The 20743-nt window shown below is 45.5% G+C and overlaps 1 protein-coding gene across 10 annotated transcripts in view; it reads right to left on the bottom strand.

Moving 5' to 3' along the window:
- The window catches only part of LOC119462122 (protein CASC3-like), a 103769-nt gene that overhangs the window by 64007 nt on the left and 19019 nt on the right, over window positions 1-20743 (bottom strand). For all 10 annotated transcript variants that reach the window (XM_037723470.2, XM_049667490.1, XM_049667498.1 and 7 more), the window contains exons 3-5: window positions 12955-13266; window positions 8302-8468; window positions 4182-4954 (exon numbers count right to left, since the gene is read on the bottom strand). In XM_037723470.2, the coding sequence (XP_037579398.1) occupies window positions 4182-4954; window positions 8302-8468; window positions 12955-13266 (1252 nt within the window). The remainder of the gene's footprint in view (window positions 1-4181; window positions 4955-8301; window positions 8469-12954; window positions 13267-20743) is intronic.

The following is a 20743-nucleotide window of genomic DNA, read 5'->3' as shown; positions in this document are numbered from 1 at the left end:
GTAGTTAGAGCATGGGTTCTCAAAGTGGGATCCGCAGAACCCAGGGGTTCCGCGAGCCACTGATAAATTTTCCCTGGTCCCGCGCTCAACAAGTGGCTAAAACGGCGAACACGAGGTGCGCTCAATCCAAAGAACCTCCATTACCCATGCCCGAGTGTCAAAAAGCACACCACAGTGCTTAACAGCAATGCGCAAACTGCGCAATAAATACGCAAGCAGCTTGTAGCCACCCAACCTCTGAGAACTGGCAGTATGCCTAAGCTTTCGCACTTAATTCTGCGCATTTCTCCTATTTGTAGATAGGGTAGGTGCCAATAGCATGCGCACTCACGTATACAATGCGCGGAGCACCGCAAATGCGCGCCGCAGAAGAGCAAGAATGGCGCTAGCGTAGAACTGAAATGAAGCGGTACGTGACTGACAGCAACGCCGGAGCGCTTCGTGCCTAATTGTGCCCTTAAAGCCTTTATTCTTGCGTTTATCGCTGCGCGTAACACCACGTAGGCAGTTAGCCGCATGCCTTCATAAGTGCGAGTTGCCGTATATGATCGCGTCAACAACCACCGCACTTGTTTCGTCCGCAACGGTTGCGGCAAATAGTAGTTTCGTTTTCACTCGGTGCGCGTGTCGGCCGCCTGCCTTCTGAACCGCGAGGTCGCTGTCCATGATCGCGTGATGGCGGCTGCAGTTTCGTACGCAGCGGTTGCGGCAAGCAGTAGTTTCGCTTTGACTCAGTGCACAACTGTCGAAGATGAAGAGCACCGGCGACATCGTGATGGACGGACAATTTGTTGGCGAGCAGCTCACTGGCGAAAAAATACTCGGGATGTGCGAGCGTTGGTGCAAAGCGCATCTCAGATGAAGATCAGCGCCGCGAAGGATGTTGCGAGGCCTTCGCCGCTGCTAGCGCTAATCAGTCATGAGAGGATGAGAATTTCAGCTTCCGCAATGTTCTTGTGCTAAAGAGAAACAAGATTTGATGATTCATTGAGTAAATAAAAGCGTGTTGACGTAGTTATGCATTTGTTTATTGTTGTCTTGATAAATAATTCGACACTTGGTTATGACATTTTAATTCGGTTTAATTGGGTTTAATTCGGGAAGGGGGGTTCCTTGGCACATATGGAGCATAGCAGGGTTCCCTGTAATGAATGTGCTTGAGAACCCCCAAGTTAGAGGCTTCACTTCCCGATGATGCACCCACAACATGATACCTTGCATACGCCACCGTGTTTCGGAGAGACATTTGATTGCCGTTTGCAGGGTGTAGATCACTGGCACATCCGAGAAAAATGCAAGCTGAAGCATCGCGTAGGTGCAGCATATCTTCTTTCTGGGGTTTTACGTGCCAAAACCAGTTCTGATTATGAGGCACGCCGTAGTGGAGGGCTCCGGATTAATTTTGACCACCTGGGGTTCTTTAACGTGCACTACAACGCAAGCACACGGGCGTTTTTGCATTTCGCCTCCATCGAAATGCGGCCGCCGGGGCCGGGATAGGTGCAGCATATGGGCAGCTCGTTATTTCAAGAGACAAAAGAGAGCCTCCTCGCAAGCAACGTACGGGAACCCCCATTTCGGTGCGCGCCTTTTGTATACCCTTTGCCCAGCTCTCACGACGCAGCGGAATGGCAATAGTCAAAATAGGTGCCACCTGTGTGGCGCCTAAAGGGGGGGGGGGCTAAATCACTTCCACGTGGCGACAATTACGGCGCGACGACAGGGGTGACCGTTACGTGGCGCGTGCTGGGTTTGTCGAGATCTTTTTCTCTGGAAAAGTCTTCTTCGCTTCTTGCTTCTGTTTTTTTTAAAAGCAGCAACTTCTTTTTCGGCTGCAGAAGACGGTTTCGACGAATGATTGCCATGTCTGTCACATAATAGCTTTGAGTGTTTTTTCGATTGCAGGGTGGGCTCGAAGGCGGAAGCTGACGGGAGAATAACTCAGCTGTGTGCCAGCGGAGCGAGCCGTTAACAAACACGGGTCACAGATGAAGGATAGTATCGGGGAAGTACCGACATGATGCGTATAAAAAAAGTTGCAACCTAATTGGGTTCCGGCTAACAGCAAACACTTATGTACGCACTTTTTCTGGTCAATTGCCTTATTTTACGTGTAAACACATTAGTTTAGGCGCATTTTTGCCTTCTGCTTTCATTCGCCAACGTCACTTTCATAGCCTAGCTCGTCTGGCCACAAAGACTCCTCACGGGGTGCGTCGACCGCACCACAGTCGCCGACCGATTTTTCAGACTCTGAAATTTCGGACTTGTTGGATATTCCAAACTTCATAAATGCACCGTCAGGGTTCCCATAGAGCTAATGCATTTTTGCGACCGATTTTCCGGACGAATTTACGCTCCTAAGTTCGATTTTCCGGACTAAAGCACTCGTTCCCAGCCACGCTACCCGGTCTTGAAGGCCGCCATGTTGGATTTTTCGCTGGCTTGCCCAGGCTTGGCTACCAGTGAGCCGCTGTATAGCATCCAAGATTTGGAGATGCACGAGTGCACATCATCCTCTCATCTCGGAGGCCATACCCACTCTTTCTTAGCTGATAAAACGCTCTAGAGGGCAGCACATTTCTTTTATTTGGTCAGCACTATCGTCAAAACCACTTAGCGAAATCCGTTTTTTTTTTTTTTTTGTTCAGGTGCTATTTTGCACGTGGTGTGCGTGCCTCGGAGCAAGTGCGGCTTCGCATTTTTGTAATCGGCGCCACCTCCTGTGCCTTCGCGAGAGCCAAGTGGTGCGAAGCGTAGCCTCTGCAATCAACTCCGGCAGCACGCCATTGCACGAATGGGAAGGCTGGAGCAAATGACGCGCTGCTGGAGCTGATCGCAGAGGCCACGTGCGAAGTAACGGGGCTCGTTTCTTCGACCTGAATGGCGATCTCCGCTAGTGGAGATTGCCAACGCAGTGACGTTGTTGTCAACTGTATGTGGAAATGACGTCAGTCTTGCGCAAATCCAAGCAAATATGATCACCTCCAAACGTAGTATAAGGCAGGGCATTATTCAAGTTTTTTTTTTTTTTTATGCCACTCCAAGCCTACTAAATTTTCTTTTTTTTAGAGTGTACGAGTTTTTCGGACTGTTCGATCTTTCGGACTTTTTCGGTCCCCGTGAAGTCCAGAAAATCGGTCGGCAACTGTAAAGCTGCACGATCGCCGGCGTTCGCCGGCTCTAGGTTGCATGGAGTGCGCTGTGATGAATATGCGGCGGCAGTTCTCGCTGGATTTTTCGTCACGTGAAATTCATCGCGAAAGTTCACTGCATGGAGGCTGGCCTCAAGGCCCTCACTTTTGTTTTTTTCTTTCGAATTATTTACAGGGTGCGAGCTTCACATGAGGCAGCCTGACGGCTACTCATTGAAGCCCTTGGACTATTATGCAGAATAACGGAACCACTGGCAACCAACTGTGAGAAATTGTGATCAATTGCCCTCGTGACTTCCACAGCACTCATTTGATAAGCTTGCCTCATCGGCACCCTCCCAAAGCTAGTCATCCTCCATGCCATCCATACTACTTGAGATTCTGTCACCTTGAAGCTCCTGACAAAGGCCGTGAACAAAACCGCATGCCATACGTTCAATATCCATGCAGACACTTTTTGCAGCAATACCCTTTTCATGCACCTAAAGTCAAGATGCAGCTAAATGAGCCGTAGTACCACTGATACTGCTGAAGAGCTGGTTGTTGAAGAGGAAGTGCGATGCATCATGCCACCTGCAGGTATTCTGTGATGCCGCATGATCCGGCAGGATATACTGATGGTAACAATGATGCCAGTGTCAACAGAACTAGTGCCATCTAATAGCAGCTAGCAGAAATTAACCAGCATGCAGCTACATGTGTACCTGCATGCTGGTACATGCTGAAAATATTTTCGCACTACTCCAAAGCAAGACTTAAATTAGGGCGGGCCTTACACGAGTAAATTTAGTAGCATTTTTTCTGAATACGTGAATTAACTGCGCTTTATTACCTTTGTATTTTTATTTTGCCATAAAAAACAAGTGCAGGTTACAAGGCGGATGATGCATATTAGTCTATTTTGTTGTAAACATTACACACATTTTGAAACTGCTCGTGCATTAGAATATAGCACTTTAAGAAACTCATGACAGTGAGTGACATGTCACATGCAATACCCAACTGAAAATGAGTAATTCAGCTCACCGTCCTGAAGCTCCACTTTTGCAGCAAATTTCTCGAGTGTCTCGAAGTCCTTTTTGCTTCGTTCATGCTCAGTCAACAGGTGCCACGCAGCTCGGCTTTTGCCCGCAGGAGGTGAAATGGCGGGCACTTCATTTGCTTTCACTGGTGACCGTGGTGCAGGCCTGTTGGTACGATGCCCTGATGAAGCGTTCTCCTTGACTTCACTGTCCTGTTGCCTTGGCGGCGTATCTGGTACTCTCCTTGAAGGCTGAGAAGGACGCTTGCCCCAACCCCGGTGGGCCATTCCGGAGCCCTTGACTGTGTGGTCCCATTCTTCCTGTTGGGAACTGCTGCTTCCAGGTGAGCTAGGACTTCTGAACCCTGTAGGCCTGGCTGGAGGCTTTACTTCTGTCCGCTCCACTTGCACAGCAGCAGAATTCTCAGAATTCGAAGGCTTGGAGTTCAGATCGGGGAAGTCCTCATCACGGAATGGAGGGTTCCCAATGTGGCCTCCACCTCTGGTCCTGCGACCACCACGTAATCCTCCACCACGTCCTGACCCTGACCGGGGGGTGTAAGCCTCTTCATCTTCCCAATTGCGCTGGTACTTGTTGGGGCCACGACCATAACGTCGCCGTCTCCGAGCTCTAGGAGGCATCGTTTCTGTACGAATATCGTAGCCATAGATGCTCACAAGCTCGTCACTTGTTTTAGGACCCTGCTCCTCCTCACGGTACATGTCATGACCCCAAACACCTTCATCATGCCAAAGCTTCTTCTGCCGACGAGCGCCCCTGCCATAGACAAGGAACACACTTAATAACTTCCAAAATATGGCAGCAGGCACTTGAGAGTATTTAGACACAGTGAAATAAAGGAAACCTTTAAGCATGAATAGAAGAGGCAATGAAAAGACTCTGCAGTAAAAATGTCCCAAGCTACACCTGCTGCATTCTCGGTTAACTCCATGCTGTGCTGTGAATGCTGGAACACTGACTGGCTGGTAGAGCAAAACCAGTTGAGCTGATTGGCTGGTTGAGGAAAACAGCCTGAATCATACAACGCTCCGTGTACTACGTCACATGAAAGTGATACTATCGCTGAAAGTGATTGTTGGCAGCATTTCCGGTACTGTGATACATGAATTCACATTTTGTTGTCCTGCAAACCAACGACACCTATTGTCAATTTTGAAAGAGCTCCCACTTCAGATAAGCCTGCTTTGGTGGTCACGTTGTAAAATGCACCAAGAATACCCATAAGGTGACGGCTATATTCCTCAGATTCTCCTTCATTTGTTCTCGTGGACAAATTTACCGTATTGCATCAGAATAATAACATTTTCCAGCGTGTCAGCAGCGGTTGCCATGTCAAGTGCTAGTTGAATGTGGCCATCTCGGCTTTTTTCCTCAAACCAGACTTAATGACGTGAATCAAGTAACTCACCGATGTTAATGTCATTTATTAATGACAATGACGACAATTGTTCTACGCACGTAATGTACTCACAAGTGAAAAGAAATCACGTGCTGCAGCGGCCACCGCCCGTTGGTTGGTCGGTTGTCATCCCGCAGTGAATGCTTTCCCATAATTCTTGATACGATATGCTCGAGTTTACATGCGCCGCTAAAATGCGCATTCTCCATCTCAAACTACCCCTGTTTGGCAAATTAGCAGTAATGCTACTGGCCCATGCCATTTCGGAGTAGCTTTTGGAGCAGCCAAAAATGTATTTTGTAGGTGTAAATTGTAATTTCAGAGCAGGATTAATGAAAGTAATTTTCACTTTCCATATTATAGAGTCCTCTAAAGTTCGAGCACCAGTAATTTTGATAAATGTAATGTCAGCTACGCAAATATTTGCTTACACAGGTTGCTTATGTGCTTTGGCAGACACAGTTCTTGCAAACATGTACAGCTTGCAAACAGAAATTTTCCTTTTTATTTCACAAATTATGGTACATAAGTATCAATTCAAAACTTCCGTGATCAATCCAAAGACAAGTTCATTTCGTTTGATTCTTCAAGAATGATTCAGTTCTGAAATATTCATCAAATTTGGCACTCGGTAAGATAATTTCGCATTCATAGGTGAGAGTCTATACACAGGCCCCCTTCCCCAAATTTACGTAGCTTATTGCGGAGGAATGTCACCCAGAGAGGGCTGTAGTGCAGCTGCTATCATCTCTGCCAGGCTTCTAGGCTAACGTGCGACATAATCACCTACATCACGTGGTGGGTTCATCTTTGCATCGAGTCTTCACCTATGAATGTGAAAGTTAGCAAGCTGAGTGTTAAACTTTATGGTAAAAACAGTCGCCGACCGATTTGTTTTTCTTTTTCGCAAAAAAAAAAAAGGCCAAATAATACAGCTGTTCAAAAACATGAACTTTAGCAGTAAAATAATCTTGTCGATTTTCCAATGCTAGCGGTATGAAAGATTTGCTGAATGTCTAGTGCTGTGCTTCACTGATATACCATTTATTTATATATCGCGATGGTCGAGACCGCAGAGGCGTTTCATTCGCTTGTCACGCAGTGCCAGATATGCGCGCACGACCTTTCACTGTACAATTCTGTCAGCTTAGGCTCTAATGCGTGAATTCAGTTTGTAGCTTTCTGCCTACAAGTGAGATTTCGCCGTTCCATCCATAAGCGTATAAAAACAAACAAAAAGTCTTCGGGGTAGTTGCCGGCCTGTTGCCCCTGTACAGACCCAATCCCGGCTTCCGGCCGCCAGTCTTGTGATCTCACGCCCAATCACCGAGGCGGTTTACTGGTCCGAACATATTTACGACCACCTTGCCGCGACAGCCTGCTGGCAGCGAATTTTTGTCATGGCCGTACAATGGAGCTAGGCCTAACCAGCACCGCTTCTTCAGTATCCCGTGGTGCAAGCTGCTGTTTGGTGCTGAGTTGACCAAAATCTTAGTAGCGGCCCTGCGGCATTCCCAAAACCGCGAAATCGTCTCGCCAACCAAGGTGGGGGATAAGCGACCTTGGTTGCTTATAGCGGCTGCCATGAACTTTGTTCATGGCAGCCATTTCTGCGACATCATGCTCAATATGTTCAAACAATCGAGCAAACCACCATACAGTGTCCGAAACTTCTGTCATACGATTTACATTGGTCATGCAGGAGAGAATAGCAGGGTGTGGCTCAGCACTATCGCAATCGCTCGCTGCCGCCTGAAAATCGACGCTGTATTATTGCCTATGTTGTTCTACTTGTCTGTCGTCCTGTTTTAGTGGTTCCTGCCGTTCTTCCAACAAAATTAATGGAATACCAACTAATTGAAATAGTCAACCTTCTTTGAACGTAACATACTTGGAGAGACAATTTTCCCTGTTGGATAAGTGTCCTCTCTATGTCACAGCTATCGTTTGCAATGCACATCAATGTCAGCGCTGCATTCTGTTGCTATCATTTTACCGCTGTTTCCATGTATACGACGGGTGGGAAATGCAATGTAGCCTTTGAAACATTTATGTAAACACAGCTACTAAAAAAGCACCAAGTCTTTGTTCACTCAAGTCTAGCAGCCGCTGAATATATTACACATGCCGGTTTTCACTCGAGTGTTAAGCAAAACAAGGCATATATTATGTTTACATAGTCGAACATCGTTATAACAAATCAGGATATAACAAAAAATATACAATGAAGTAACAGAAATTCCCCTTTAAATCGCCAGAGAGATTCATAGTGCAGTATATGCAATAATGGATATAATGAAGTAATAGACATAACAATGTAATTGTGGGTCCCCCTTCAACTTCCGCTACTATTACGAGGTTTTACAGTATATGCATAATATGATTTATCTTGACCACTGCTCACACAAGGTAGGCAGTGTTCATTAGTTTGTTTTTTTAACTTCTGCATTTATTACTATCCTTTACGAAAGGGCAATCTTCAGGAGAAATCGTGTTTAACCGGATTTTCATAAACTTCTTTGAGAGAAAAAAATCGGGAGTTATCTGGTTTTACCCTTAAAAAAAAACCGAAGGACCCTAGTTACGTTCTACACCTTTCTCTGAAAGCACTGAAGGTCCCCTTTAATAAACTGTGGCATATTATGCTTGCTAGCAAGGCTGTCATACACCACATAAAATAAGGCAACCACAATAAGCTACTCACTTGTCATCTTCATTTTTTTCTTCTGGAACTTCAGATGCATCTTCATCTCCCACCATGCGGTCATCATGTTGGTAAAATGCGCCTTTCTTGGGGATGTACTGAGGGTTGCGCTTGTCTTCATCAAAGTCCAAAACTTTATCTTGGACATCGGAGGGATCAACGCTCTCCTGAAAAGAAACAACACCATCAGTTACATCTGATTTTTTAAATTGCAGTTTACAGAGACGTCTGAAGATGTGCCTGTGGCTCAGGCACTTGCAGCAGCTTAATGGAACATGGTTATAACAGCGTGTTTGAGGACGGGACAAAGAAAGAGTGCACGGTGGACAATCGCCAAATCTACTTGCCCATCTAAGTTGCTTAATCGCTTACAGTAGGTTCACTGTAACCACAATGCCCATCTGCATAATCAAGAATTCATAACTATGTCACCATTAAAAAGCCATACCATCCACAAATATGCTGACAAGGCTGATCAGTTAGTTATGGCAGTTCAGTAATTACTTCTTTTTAGCACCACAGTAGTGCCTGAGTAGGAACATATTATACCTGACTTAGGCAAAGAGAGCGCATACGCCAACAGCAGCCAATGTGATCAACGGAGAGGAGAGGGAGGGTGCGCGCCGACACACCCTCTCAGACCTAGTCATGCTAGGGGAGCATGACTCCGTCAGAAGGTTCAAGAAGCACCGTGCGGGAATCAGTAGGGGGTATCAGACCGCGCCGGTGAAGAGATGTGACATGAAGACTGACCGTCTGCGAAAGAAGGGGATTCCCCGGCAAGCTAGTCGACGAGTTCCAAGCGTCTGTATTTCCATAAGTTTTTTCAAGATTTGTCTCGAGCTACGCCGAGATCGTCTGGCTCAACGCTAGCACAGGTGAATACGAATGGACACTTTGTGTTCCGATTCATTCTGTACTGTACGTGTTGGACTTTTAGTGCTTGTCATTAATTATTTTCCAGAGTTTTGTTCACACCCATCTGAAGTGCATTGTGATGTGCCCAGCCAAAGTGTATGTAACTGCCTCATTTGAAGAATACATTTTGTTGCGTTTTGACAATGAGCTCTAACTCGGGTTTTTGGACCACGACCGCCGTTTGCTGGCACACCAGAAGGCCTCTTATTAATTGTGCGTGCTTTCGTGGGGCTATTTTCGGAAGCTGGTAAGTTGGCTTTGGAATTTGGCCCAGCGTAGGCAGCCTCGTTCACGGGGTGTGTCACACGACCATAAGATCATCTTCAACATGGCCACAACGTACGCTCGCGACCCACACACAGATTCTCAATTTACACAAGCACGTTGGAGCACCTGGTATCGCTTTACGGAACTTTAAACAATGCTGGATGACCAGGTACTGTAAAATGCCTTGCTAAACACAGTGTATGGGATCTGCACAAATATTGCCACCCAAATAGCCGCTTCCTACACATGCCTGCATCCTGACACACATTTACACTGTTGTTAAATGACTCAGCCTATTGGTCATCCTATTAGCTTCATGTTGCATATCATGTTGCACCTGTTAATATATGCAAAAAAATTTATTTGAACCCTTTGCAGTCCAAAACAGGACGACCGCGAGTCGACCACCGACCCCCAAGTCGTCGCATCTGCAGATCGCTATCAAGATACAGCACGCGCCGCTCTGCGCAAACTACGCAGTTGCTACCCGAGTACAAGTCCCCCCCCCCCCCCCCCCCCCCCCCTAGCGCGTTTCCCCGCTTTCCTCCCTTGTGCGCGATTCGGCTCACAGTCGTAGGCTTTCACTCGCACATACAGCATACGGGGCGCGGCGACGATGTTATCGCCCTAGGACTTCATACGGAACATCGCGGGAGCCACGACGGCAGAAATGCACCTGGAGTAATATCCCACTCATACGCTTGCGCGTGACCCGCGTTCACCGAGTGAAACGTCACTAATTTTTTTTTTTTTTAAATCGCTTATCGAACGAACAGCTGCGTCTTATACACCGGTGCGACTTTTATGCGTCTTTTTCCGGAAAAACTACCGTTTTGAGAGGGGTGCGTCTTATACAAAGGTGCGAGTTATAGACCGAAAAATACGTTACTTATTCTTGGCTTTTGAAAGTGTCGAGTGAAACTTCACTCGACAACCTGACAAAGCCAACTGAAGCCTAGCGCACTCACGGTCATATAACGACTGCATTGCTAAAAACGCTCGACTCAGCGTGAGACTAGCCAATCCGGAAAACGAAATATGGCAGCGCTCGTCGGCTGCTCGCGTTCGTGGTGCCGGCGGCCATTACCACGATTCACGGTGCATGCTGGTGACGAACTGCTCCCGCGCCGCTTTTCCGCATGGTTATATTACAGGCCGTAAAGGAAAAAAATAAAAATAATAAAAAAAAAACAAGTGGCGGCCCCTTTTCGGGAGATTTGAGGTCGCGTTCGCACAAACGGGAGATGCGAGAAAAATTCGGGAGGCTCCCGGACAATTCCGGAGAGTTGGCAGGTATGCATATACATTTTCTGAATAACGTTGATAATAAGCAGTCCTCAGTTTACATTGAATCGCCTTCCCTCCTTACAGCGACCAACCACAGTTTCTTGCATGCTTTGTCAATAACTATTTCAAATTTGCAAGAAAATACATACTCAACACAACTATTGATATTAGTATAGCTGCTCTAACAGCGAGCTTTCAACTTAACTACAAGACAATATAAGACAAAACAATTATTCAGATTATGGTCTGTTAAAATCCCTATATGCAGTGAGGACGCATCAGGACAGTTCTTCAACTGCAAGGTGCAACATTCCAGCACTATTCTCACACACTGGAAGCAAATGCAATGTGTTATTCAACATGGGACAAAAAGTGGAATGTGCCTTTGTCAAGTGTACCACAAATTGAAACATCTAACCATCTCTTAATTGATGCAAGCGCATTACATAAAATCGTCAAAGTCACCGTATTTTTCCATGTACGACCCACCCGCCTACACGTATAATCCACACCCACTATTACAACTGCCGGGAAAAAAAAAAAAACTGCGGAAATGCAGATATGACTACAAACAACAACGCTCAAATCTGTAAAAACAGTTTCCATTTGCAGATGCATGACTTGTCTACATCATATCTTCAGCCAGCGGCTCTGTTCCCTACCTCTTCGGCGACGCTGATATTCAGCTTCTCCTGAGCCGTAAGGGGCTGACATCGAGGGCAGCTCATAGTCATTCAACTTTTTTGCTGGCGCCTCTAACTACTTACACAATCAAAATGCCAAATGGCGACTCAAAAACAGGAGGAGAGGGGAGCTTCAGCAGGTGGGGATGGGAAGAGCGTGGGGTTCCCTAGAGCTACCGTAAAACTACGAGCTAGCGCTATTCCGGAACGGCACCAAAATTCAAGATGGCAACAATTTTCTAGCCAGAAAAAAAAAAAAAAGCCGCGAGAATGTAATTAAAATTTTATTTTATTAAGCCAAAGTTTTGTTAGCGCTGTTTATCACTCTCAAAGCCATCGAAAGAACTGCAGAAATAGCGCATCGACGCAGCACCGGTGCGTTGACGCGACCGGCGACACGAGCATAAGTTATCGAGGCAAAATGATGTCCACTAGAGTGAAGTGTCGCGTAATGTTCACTTTATTAAATACGATGTCCACGGTCAAACGTTTAGTGCTAACGGAAGTTACGATAAAAGTCGAGCTCAGCTGCTGTGCATGGCTACCGACGGCGGACAGCGAACCGCGGCTCGGCCATGCTCGCATTGCAGCTGGCCGTGCCGCAGATATCACAATCTTCGTGTGAAATTATTGTGAGGAGAGGGTAAAGAAGCAACAACGGTAACAAAACATGGCTGCTTGGGAGCGTCGGTGGCTCATTCTTAACCGCCATCAACTACAGATTCGAAGTGAACCGGAAAAGGCCTGGCGACGATAACGGTGGCGAGTGATCAGCGGCGAAGCTGCAGGCGTCGCCAGAGCGTAGCCGCGACTACTCCTCTGTCGCTGAGTGGTCACATTGACGTGCCGCAGGGAAATCCTCTGTACGGTGTACAGGTGTGCAGGAATCGCCGTCAGCCGGCGGTTCGCCCCGCACCCAGGTGTGAATTGCCGAATTTTCCATTATTTTCGTGCACTGAATGTGGCTGGCCAGTGTTGCCTGGGCGTAGTAAGGGCGTGGAGCAGGGGGGGGGGGGGGGGGAGGGGGGGATTTGGAAATTAGCAATGACGTTAGGGGGCTCTTGCACGCGGAGGGGCGCTTGCTCGGAATTTTACGTTAGGGATGGTTCATTACTGCAGACCGCATAGTAATGTCCAATTCCATTACTGCAGACTAGCAAGCCACACAATCAATGGCATTTTTCAATGTGCCGAAGAGAGCCCTGACGCACAACAGTTCAGACTAGGGGATATGAAACAGTGCGGAAACATGACAGATTAAGGTCCCAGACAATTATGTGTTAAACTACAGCGTGCAGACCCTTTGTTCATCCTGTCCCAGCACTGTTTCACGTTAAAAAAAAATTGCACCAATTAGTCCAGAACAGCACTTCTCTACAAGCTAGAGGACATGCGCCTGTGGGTCTGTGAGGCACACACCACACTAGGAAGCAGGTCAACACACGTTCTCATGTACAGCGTCTTTCCCAACAACTATCCCATGCACACCCCTGCATACCTGGCCATCGCCCTGCTGACGCTCTCCTTTGAGACAATCCTCATCTTCCTCCTCGTCGTCAAGACCATCTTCCAGTTCATCATCTTCCAGGCCACGTATGCCTTCATTAATTCCACTGTCGCTATCAAGGCCATCCCTGTTTAATCGTGGAATCAATTCAAGTTCCTCATCGGAGTCCTCGTCATCAGAGCCAATGTCTTTGCGGCCAGGACTGTCAAGCGAGTCGGCAGTAGCTTCTTGACCACCTTCCAAGTCAGTGCTTGCTACAGCCTCGCCAGCCGTAGACACAGCATTCGAACCTTCTCCATCGTCCTGGAGGGAAAAAAGATCAACGTGGTCTAGAGCAATTTCTACAGGTTAAAAATGAGGTGAGCTTGCGTGAAGTATTAAGGCACAATGTACTACATACAAGAGAACAAAGAAAAAGTGACAAGAATGCAATTCTAAAAACAACATGTGCACTACCAAGGAAGTATCAGTTGCGTCACATGTTTATCATTGCAGCCACTCATAACCATATGCACTAATCACTCCCAAGCATTTCACACTACAAACTACCCCCACATACCTTTACACAAATATTCCGAAGAATTGTAGGTAACAGACTGGACAAGTAGCTCTCAGACTCTGAATGCATGATCAAATGAAGCCAGATTGTTTAGCATTACACCTACTGGCTCTCAAGGAAACCAAACATGTTGCATCCTTCTCACTTACCAGCTCCCACCACTGACATGGGCAGTGTAATAATGTTCAGCAGAAAGGGCACATTGTGCAGTATGCCTAGAGCCATTGTACTTCAGATACCCGTTATGCTGCGCAACTTCACTGCACAACACTCGCCCAGCCCACGCATGGCCAGAGAACATTATGTACAAGTGCAAGATATGTTGTAGATCTTTCATCATTCTTTTTCCTACAGTTCTGAAGGGCCAAATGTGCCTTGAACAAGTTTATAAAAGCAAAATGTTTCTACTGTGATGTGGACATTGACACTGTGATGATCAAATAAAGTGAGAACTGCAACCCAGATAGTAGCAAGTAGTAGCTTTTTTTTTTTTTTTTTTTTGCATTCTTGCTTCCTCACATACTTTTTTTTATAAATATTTCAACAATTTTGTCCCTTTTCAGCTCAAATTCACCTATGATCTTGCCTAATATTTAGTCTTGCCTGGTTGAAGTTCAAGTTCATGTTGCCATTTCAAGCCTGCACGTCAGACAGCAGCCCACTTTCCACACTGTCATCACATAACTACATTCAATCTTAGGCAGTTTTAGCAAAGAAAGACAATTTTTTATTAATACTGCAGCTGGATGCCTTATGTAAACTGCTGTAAGATCACTATAAGAAATGTCATTACTATCAAACATTTCCACAATAAGCTCATTATATGGTCCCCCCAGACTACCTATAAGGCATGTTTGGGCAAATGGCAAGTTCACATGCACCACATCTCTGGCACCACATCTCTGGCAAGAGTGAAAGAAAACTGTTTATCTGACCATGTCCAAGTTTGATTAACATAAAGTACACTGCACTGAAACTGTTCACTTGAGGTTACTGTTCTACATTTCAGCACCAGCCATTTACACATTGAAATCTTATGTTCATTTTAAGAACATAATGCTACGGGACAGTGAAGGGGCTGCTGCGCCATCGTCGCTTCGAATTTCTGTGCTTGGTTGACGAAGTCGGCATGCAGGGCAGCCTTACCCAGCACCTCCACATTTTTGATGTTATGGGAATAGCATGCATTTACAAACTATTACTATTATATACAAGGTTACATCAGCCACAAGGGCCACTTCATCGCTGTCATCATCATCCAACCAACAGTAGCAGCCCCTTCCCTGTCTCACGGAAATATTTTAAATTTTCGTAGCACCTAGAGTTTAGCACAATGGGCTGCCAGTGTTAACGAAGTACTGACAAAAATTTTGCATTTCTCTTTTTATGCTTTATTAGATCGCTGCAGACCCCATAATAACAGTACGACGCCAGAATTCATTGAATGCACAACCAATGAATATTGCTTAATGCAACCAGGCTTAATGCAACCAGTCTTAATGCAGGTCAAAATCAGTGCAGCTTCGTTGCATAACTTCCGCTGACAAGGGAGTCTCGTTGCATTACAAAATCCCGAGGTAATTTTCCTGCGGTATCACGGACCATTGACGCGCGCATCAGTCAGCGTGGTGCAGTGTCAACAACTCCAGTGCTCACAAACCACACAATGACCCTGTTGCCGAAAGATGGTGTGTGCCACATAAGCCATTCTTTCCTCTTCCACTCTGCACTTCACATTTGACATCGAGTAAGCATAGTCCTTTGCTGACGCTTCTGTCAGAACACGCCACACCCTTCCCACCTAATCTTCCCCATTATACAATTTTTCAGCAATTTTTCAGCAGGCAGTGGTGATCACTGCCCCACCCACACTTAGTCAACACAGGTGCACTGCATTTATTTATTCAGTACCTGCACCACCAATAAGTCATTACAGCAGGGGAGATTTCATTCTAAATACAAAAGTTTATGGAAGGGTATTTATACACTCGAAGCGTGGTAAAAAGCATTAACAGATGTAATTAGTACAACATCAGGCAGAAGAAGATTCCAGGCGCATGCTGTCTGGACAAAAAAAGAATACCACAAAACAGCACCTTTATGGGTGCTGTTTCATGAGGTAATCCTTTCTATGGGATCTGGCTGTGTTTTAAATTTGTCCCATTAAAAGATTATATAAGTGATGGTTTGTTGTGCATTTGAGGAATTGTGGCCTCATACCCTTGCTACGTAGCTGACAGCTATTTATTAAAGCAAAAAAAAATGTGTCAGTATTCTTTTAAATATTACTTTGTAAACAGAAGTAGGCGCAAGCACGAGATGCATCTTAGTAACACTACCACTCATGACAAAGGGCTTACAGGAAGACAGACCTGAACTGACCAACAGAGGGCAAACAAGGGAAGCCTCAAGCTAGAGCCAAAGACTACAACAAGGGCTCTTGTCTTTGTCAAGATCTTGAAGTCTTGTGCAAAGACAAGTCCCCCCGTCAAAATGTTGGCTCCAACCTGAGAGTTCCCTTGTTTGCCCACCTTGATCGCTGCCAACATTGGTCTTTCTAGTGTGCTCATTGCTCTTCATCTTTCTCACTGCAATAGAATACCTAAATGCCCCCCCCCCCCCCCCCCCAATTCACCATTATTTTCTTTTCCAATATTTCTCAAGGCCTCTTTTTCTCTACACATTATAACCAGCATAGTGCCATAGCCACTGAGCTACCCCATTGGATAGCATTCATAGATAATACTTGGAAGAAGCAATGTTACATCGATTATGCATGTCTTCATGAAAAAGAAATGGTAGCTAAAAATAAGCACAGCTTCATTTTTGAAATTGTAAACCAGCTCTTGAAATATACTTGCACATACTCGTTGAAATTTCAGCTCTGGAACGATCTCTGAACACAGCAGTTTGAGCATAAGGAAACATCTTGCATCGTACAGCATGAGTCAAACCAAACCTGTAGCCTCTTTACAGTGAATGTGGAGCAGGGATAACTGTTCCCAACCCACACATGCAAAGATGCCTTAGCGCTAATAACAGGCCCAGCAGGTGGTACATGGCATATTGGTGATGACAAAGTCAACATCCAGTCAATTATGTGTGCCACAAGTATACCTGCATGCACCAGGACTAAAAATTCTACGAGACCAAAGGAAGGACAGCTAGATGTAGAAGTTGGTGGGGTGAAAAAGCAAACACATGCCAGCAAACAATGCCAGCATTTTGGAAGGCTCCAATAGGTTTGGACATATTTTGTAAACTGAACCTGGCAATGTTTAACACTGGAAACCTCTCAAGCGATGCTAGCTTTGCAGGGCTCTTTGAGGAATTATCAGGCATTGCCTGGGATATCACTGGCTTTTGTGAGGTTAGCAGAACTAGTGAAGCTTATACACTGCTGACTAACGGCCACATCCTCTGCTAGACTAGAAAAGTCTTCCACATAAGAGAGAATACGGGGTACGATTTCTAATTCATAAGAACAGAGTGGGCAACATTGATGAATTCTACAGCATTAATGAAAGGGTAGCAGACATCGTAATAACTCTATATAGGAGAAAGATTAAAGGTAGTACAAACCTACACACCATCGTCGTGATGACCAAGAAATGTAACAACTTTACGAGGATTTGGAACTGGCAATGAGAAAGGTGCAATCTCAGTATTCTGCAGTCAAGGGTGACTTCAATGCAAAAGTGAGGAAAAAGCAGGCTGGGGAACATGCAATTGGCAAAAACGGCATCGACTCGAGGAATAGTAGAGGAAAGATGTTGGTAGATTTCATGGAAAGTAATCGACTCTGAATAATGAATACCTTTTTCACAGGAACTGGACCTGGAAAAGCCCTAATAAGAAAACAAAATTGATTTCACATTCTGTGCCAACCACAGCATAGTGCAGGATGTAGAAGTGTTAGGTAGGGTGAATGGCAGTGATCATAGGCTCGCAAACAAACATGCAGCTTTAGAACAAGAAGACGATCACAAAAGGAAATGAATAAAACCGTAACTAGGCTGATTTCAGAAGCAGCAATTCTAGTAGCAGGTAAGTCATCAAGGCAACAAGTAGGTAAGCTGCAACAAGTAGGTAAGCTCCTCTGAAGTAGCAAAGAACCTAATATAAAAAATATCGTGAAAATGTAACTGAAGAGATCAGATAGAATTCACCGAACCGTCAAAGCTGATAAACAAGAAGAAAGTAAGTGATATTCGAAATTACGTTGGAAAGAGAGGCGGCAGTAAGAAATGAGGTAAACATGAAATCTACCAAATCTTTGCATAGGAAAGAGTAAGATGTATGCAGTGAAATTTAAGCATGGTAATGTCATCAGCCATTTCGACGATATAGTAAAGGCAGCAGAGGACTTCTATACCGACGTGTACAGCACGGAGAGCAACCACAGAACCTTGATTGGAAGAAGTGACGAACAAGACAAAGAAGCGCCATTCGTAACTAGCAATGAGGTAAGAAGGGATTTGAAAGACATACTGGAGAAAAGCGACTGGAGAAGATGGAACAAATGTTGATGTGTTCCAAGATGGAGGGGATATTATACTTGAAAAGCTTGCGACCCTTTATGCGCAACGCCTGAAGACTTCACGTGTACCTGAGAGTTGGAAGAATGCCAACACTATATTAATTCATAAAAAGGGAGACGTTAAAGAATTGAATATTTATAGGCCCATTAGCTTGCTTTCAGTATTGTATAAAATATCTACCAAAGGAAACTTCCAATAGAATCAGGGTAACACTTGGCTTCATTCAACCAAGAGAACATGCTGGCTTCAGGAAGAGGTATTCTACAATAGATCACACCCATGTCATCAATCAGATAATTGATAAATCTGAAGAGTACAACTGACCTCTCTACAGACTTTTTCATGGGTGTCACCATATTGAGTAGGCATTGGCACCAACTATGAGCAGTCAGCATGCTGGCTTGGGTGAGCGCTCCATCTTGTTTTCCAGGTAGTATATGTTTGGCGGCAGTTTTTGGTAGTTGTTCTTGCGCGCTCGTGGTCTATTTAGTTAGATATGGTGTTTTCTACATGGGCAACTATTCTGCGAGACATACTGAAGTAATTTCAGTTGGCATGGCCAGAGTTTCTCCTGGCATTGAGGCGGACAGAGCGCCCAGCGTGACACATGCATGCATGTTTGAGCCTACAATCAGCCTTGGAGATCAGTTGTATATTTCTAAAAATTATTTTCCCGAATGCGACCCTACTGCAACATTCTCACTGCAATTCTAAGGTGTAGTTTAGCAGCAACGAGTAGTTAAACTTACGCAATGATGGTAACAACGCAAGTACCGTTCTGCTACGAAAGGAGTCCTGCTGTTTACATTGACAAGCGTTCCATTTGTTATCTCAAGATACATTATGCAACTAGTTCATTTGCTGGATGCGCTCTTTCTGCCTATGAATAAAATAGTTTCGGTTAGTAAAAACAGCACACCGTCTAGAGTGAATCACACTTGTCGAATGGTCCCTTGGCCGTCTGCAGAGTGCGCGAGCGTCCGAAGCAGTGGTAGATGCTGGGTTATAGATCTGTTTATGCTGTATAGCGCATGGCCCAAGCATGTGGCATGACCATGCGTGGTCTTGCTGTGGCATTAGCCTGCACTTTCTTTTTTTTTTGCGAGAGATGGGGTGCGATCAGAGATCTTTGTTCGAAACTCGTTCTGTTCAGTTGCTGCAACGTCACAAAGTGGCAGTATGCATAATTTGTGAGAACGGGAGGGAGAGAGCAGCCAATCAAGCATTGAACCATTCCGTAGCCGCGGCCGCCATTTGGATCAAATCCAATCCACCAGTCGTGCCATGCGAAGCCGGTCTCGTAGCGAGCGGATGACCGCTCGAACTTCACATCTCTCATCGCGTTCTGCTCCTAGCAGACGACGTGCTCGTAATCAAAATGATTGACAGGAGCGTGTCGTCATTTTGACGTCATCACAAATGACAACTCCCCAGACGTTTGTCGTCGGGCCGTTCACCACTTGCCGATTGGCTGCTCTCGCCCTCCTAATGTCACAAATTTTGCATACTGCAACTTTTGCAGCAACTGAACAGAACATGAAATGAACAAAAATCTGATCGCGCCCGTGATGACCAAATCCGCCAACTGGTTTCTCTAGACAAGCATACGTGGGTCAGACTTCACAAGCTATACAATAATGAAAACCGATATATACCCCCCCCCCCCCCCCCCCGTCTTGTTCACCCCGTCCCCTACGATGCACTCACCCGTTTAAAGGTAATTGCGTCCTCACAAACAGATGTTGCATTCTTTTTATGTGATCGCCTTTGCATATTATGGTTTCACAGGGACAAAGGCAATGCCAAAGCACAAATCTTAAATGTATCATGCTTGTTTACAAACCGCAGTGATTGCTGTGTTGAGCCATGCCTTCGGCCTCATGCAGGAGGCTGAAGTAGGCATACCATAGTGATTTGAAGTCTACTAGACTTGAAATGTGCGAAAATAACATCGGTGGCTCACGCTAATATTTTTTTATGATAGATTTTTGCGGTTGCAATGGGTTGGTTGTACACGAGCACTCATGTTTTAGTTCACGCCAAATGATTAAATAGAAGATTTTCCAATTCATGCTGGCGATTCACAGACGCCGCATCTCTTCGTCGAGTGAAAACTCATACAGCCAAAATAGTTCGCAACATCTACACACATTGCAGCTGATGATGCACTTCGCCTGTTTGCGCAGCCATGAGAAATTTCTGCATACTGTAGCTACTGCTGCACCGAAAGGCTAAACAATGGTTTCCTGATGACCTCATATGACCCGACATCACGTAAATTACGTGGAGAACGAGCTAAAGCATTGCCAAATCACTAAGCAGCCTGCAACCGCAACATATTCAAGCAGCATTGTGCAGACTTGCACAAGCCAGAGAGGAGGAAAGGTCTATATGGCTTTCATAGAAAAAGGCATTTGATTCAGTAGAGATACCAGCAGTCATGGAGGCATTGCACAATCAAGGAGTACAGGAAGCATACGTGAATATCTTGGCAAATACTGCATCTATAAAGACTCCACAGCTACCTTAATTCTCTACAACGGGAAAAATACCTATTAAGAAAGGGGTTAGGCAAAGAGACAATCTTTCCAATGCCATTAACTGCATGCATGGAAGAAGTATTCAAGCTATTTGTGATGCAATGCACTGTCATGCACACGTGCACTCAGTTGGCTGTAAC

This window comes from Dermacentor silvarum, chromosome 1 (assembly GCF_013339745.2).
Source record: "Dermacentor silvarum isolate Dsil-2018 chromosome 1, BIME_Dsil_1.4, whole genome shotgun sequence".
NCBI lineage: Eukaryota > Metazoa > Arthropoda > Arachnida > Ixodida > Ixodidae > Dermacentor > Dermacentor silvarum.
This window is presented reverse-complemented; position numbering and strand designations above follow the sequence as displayed.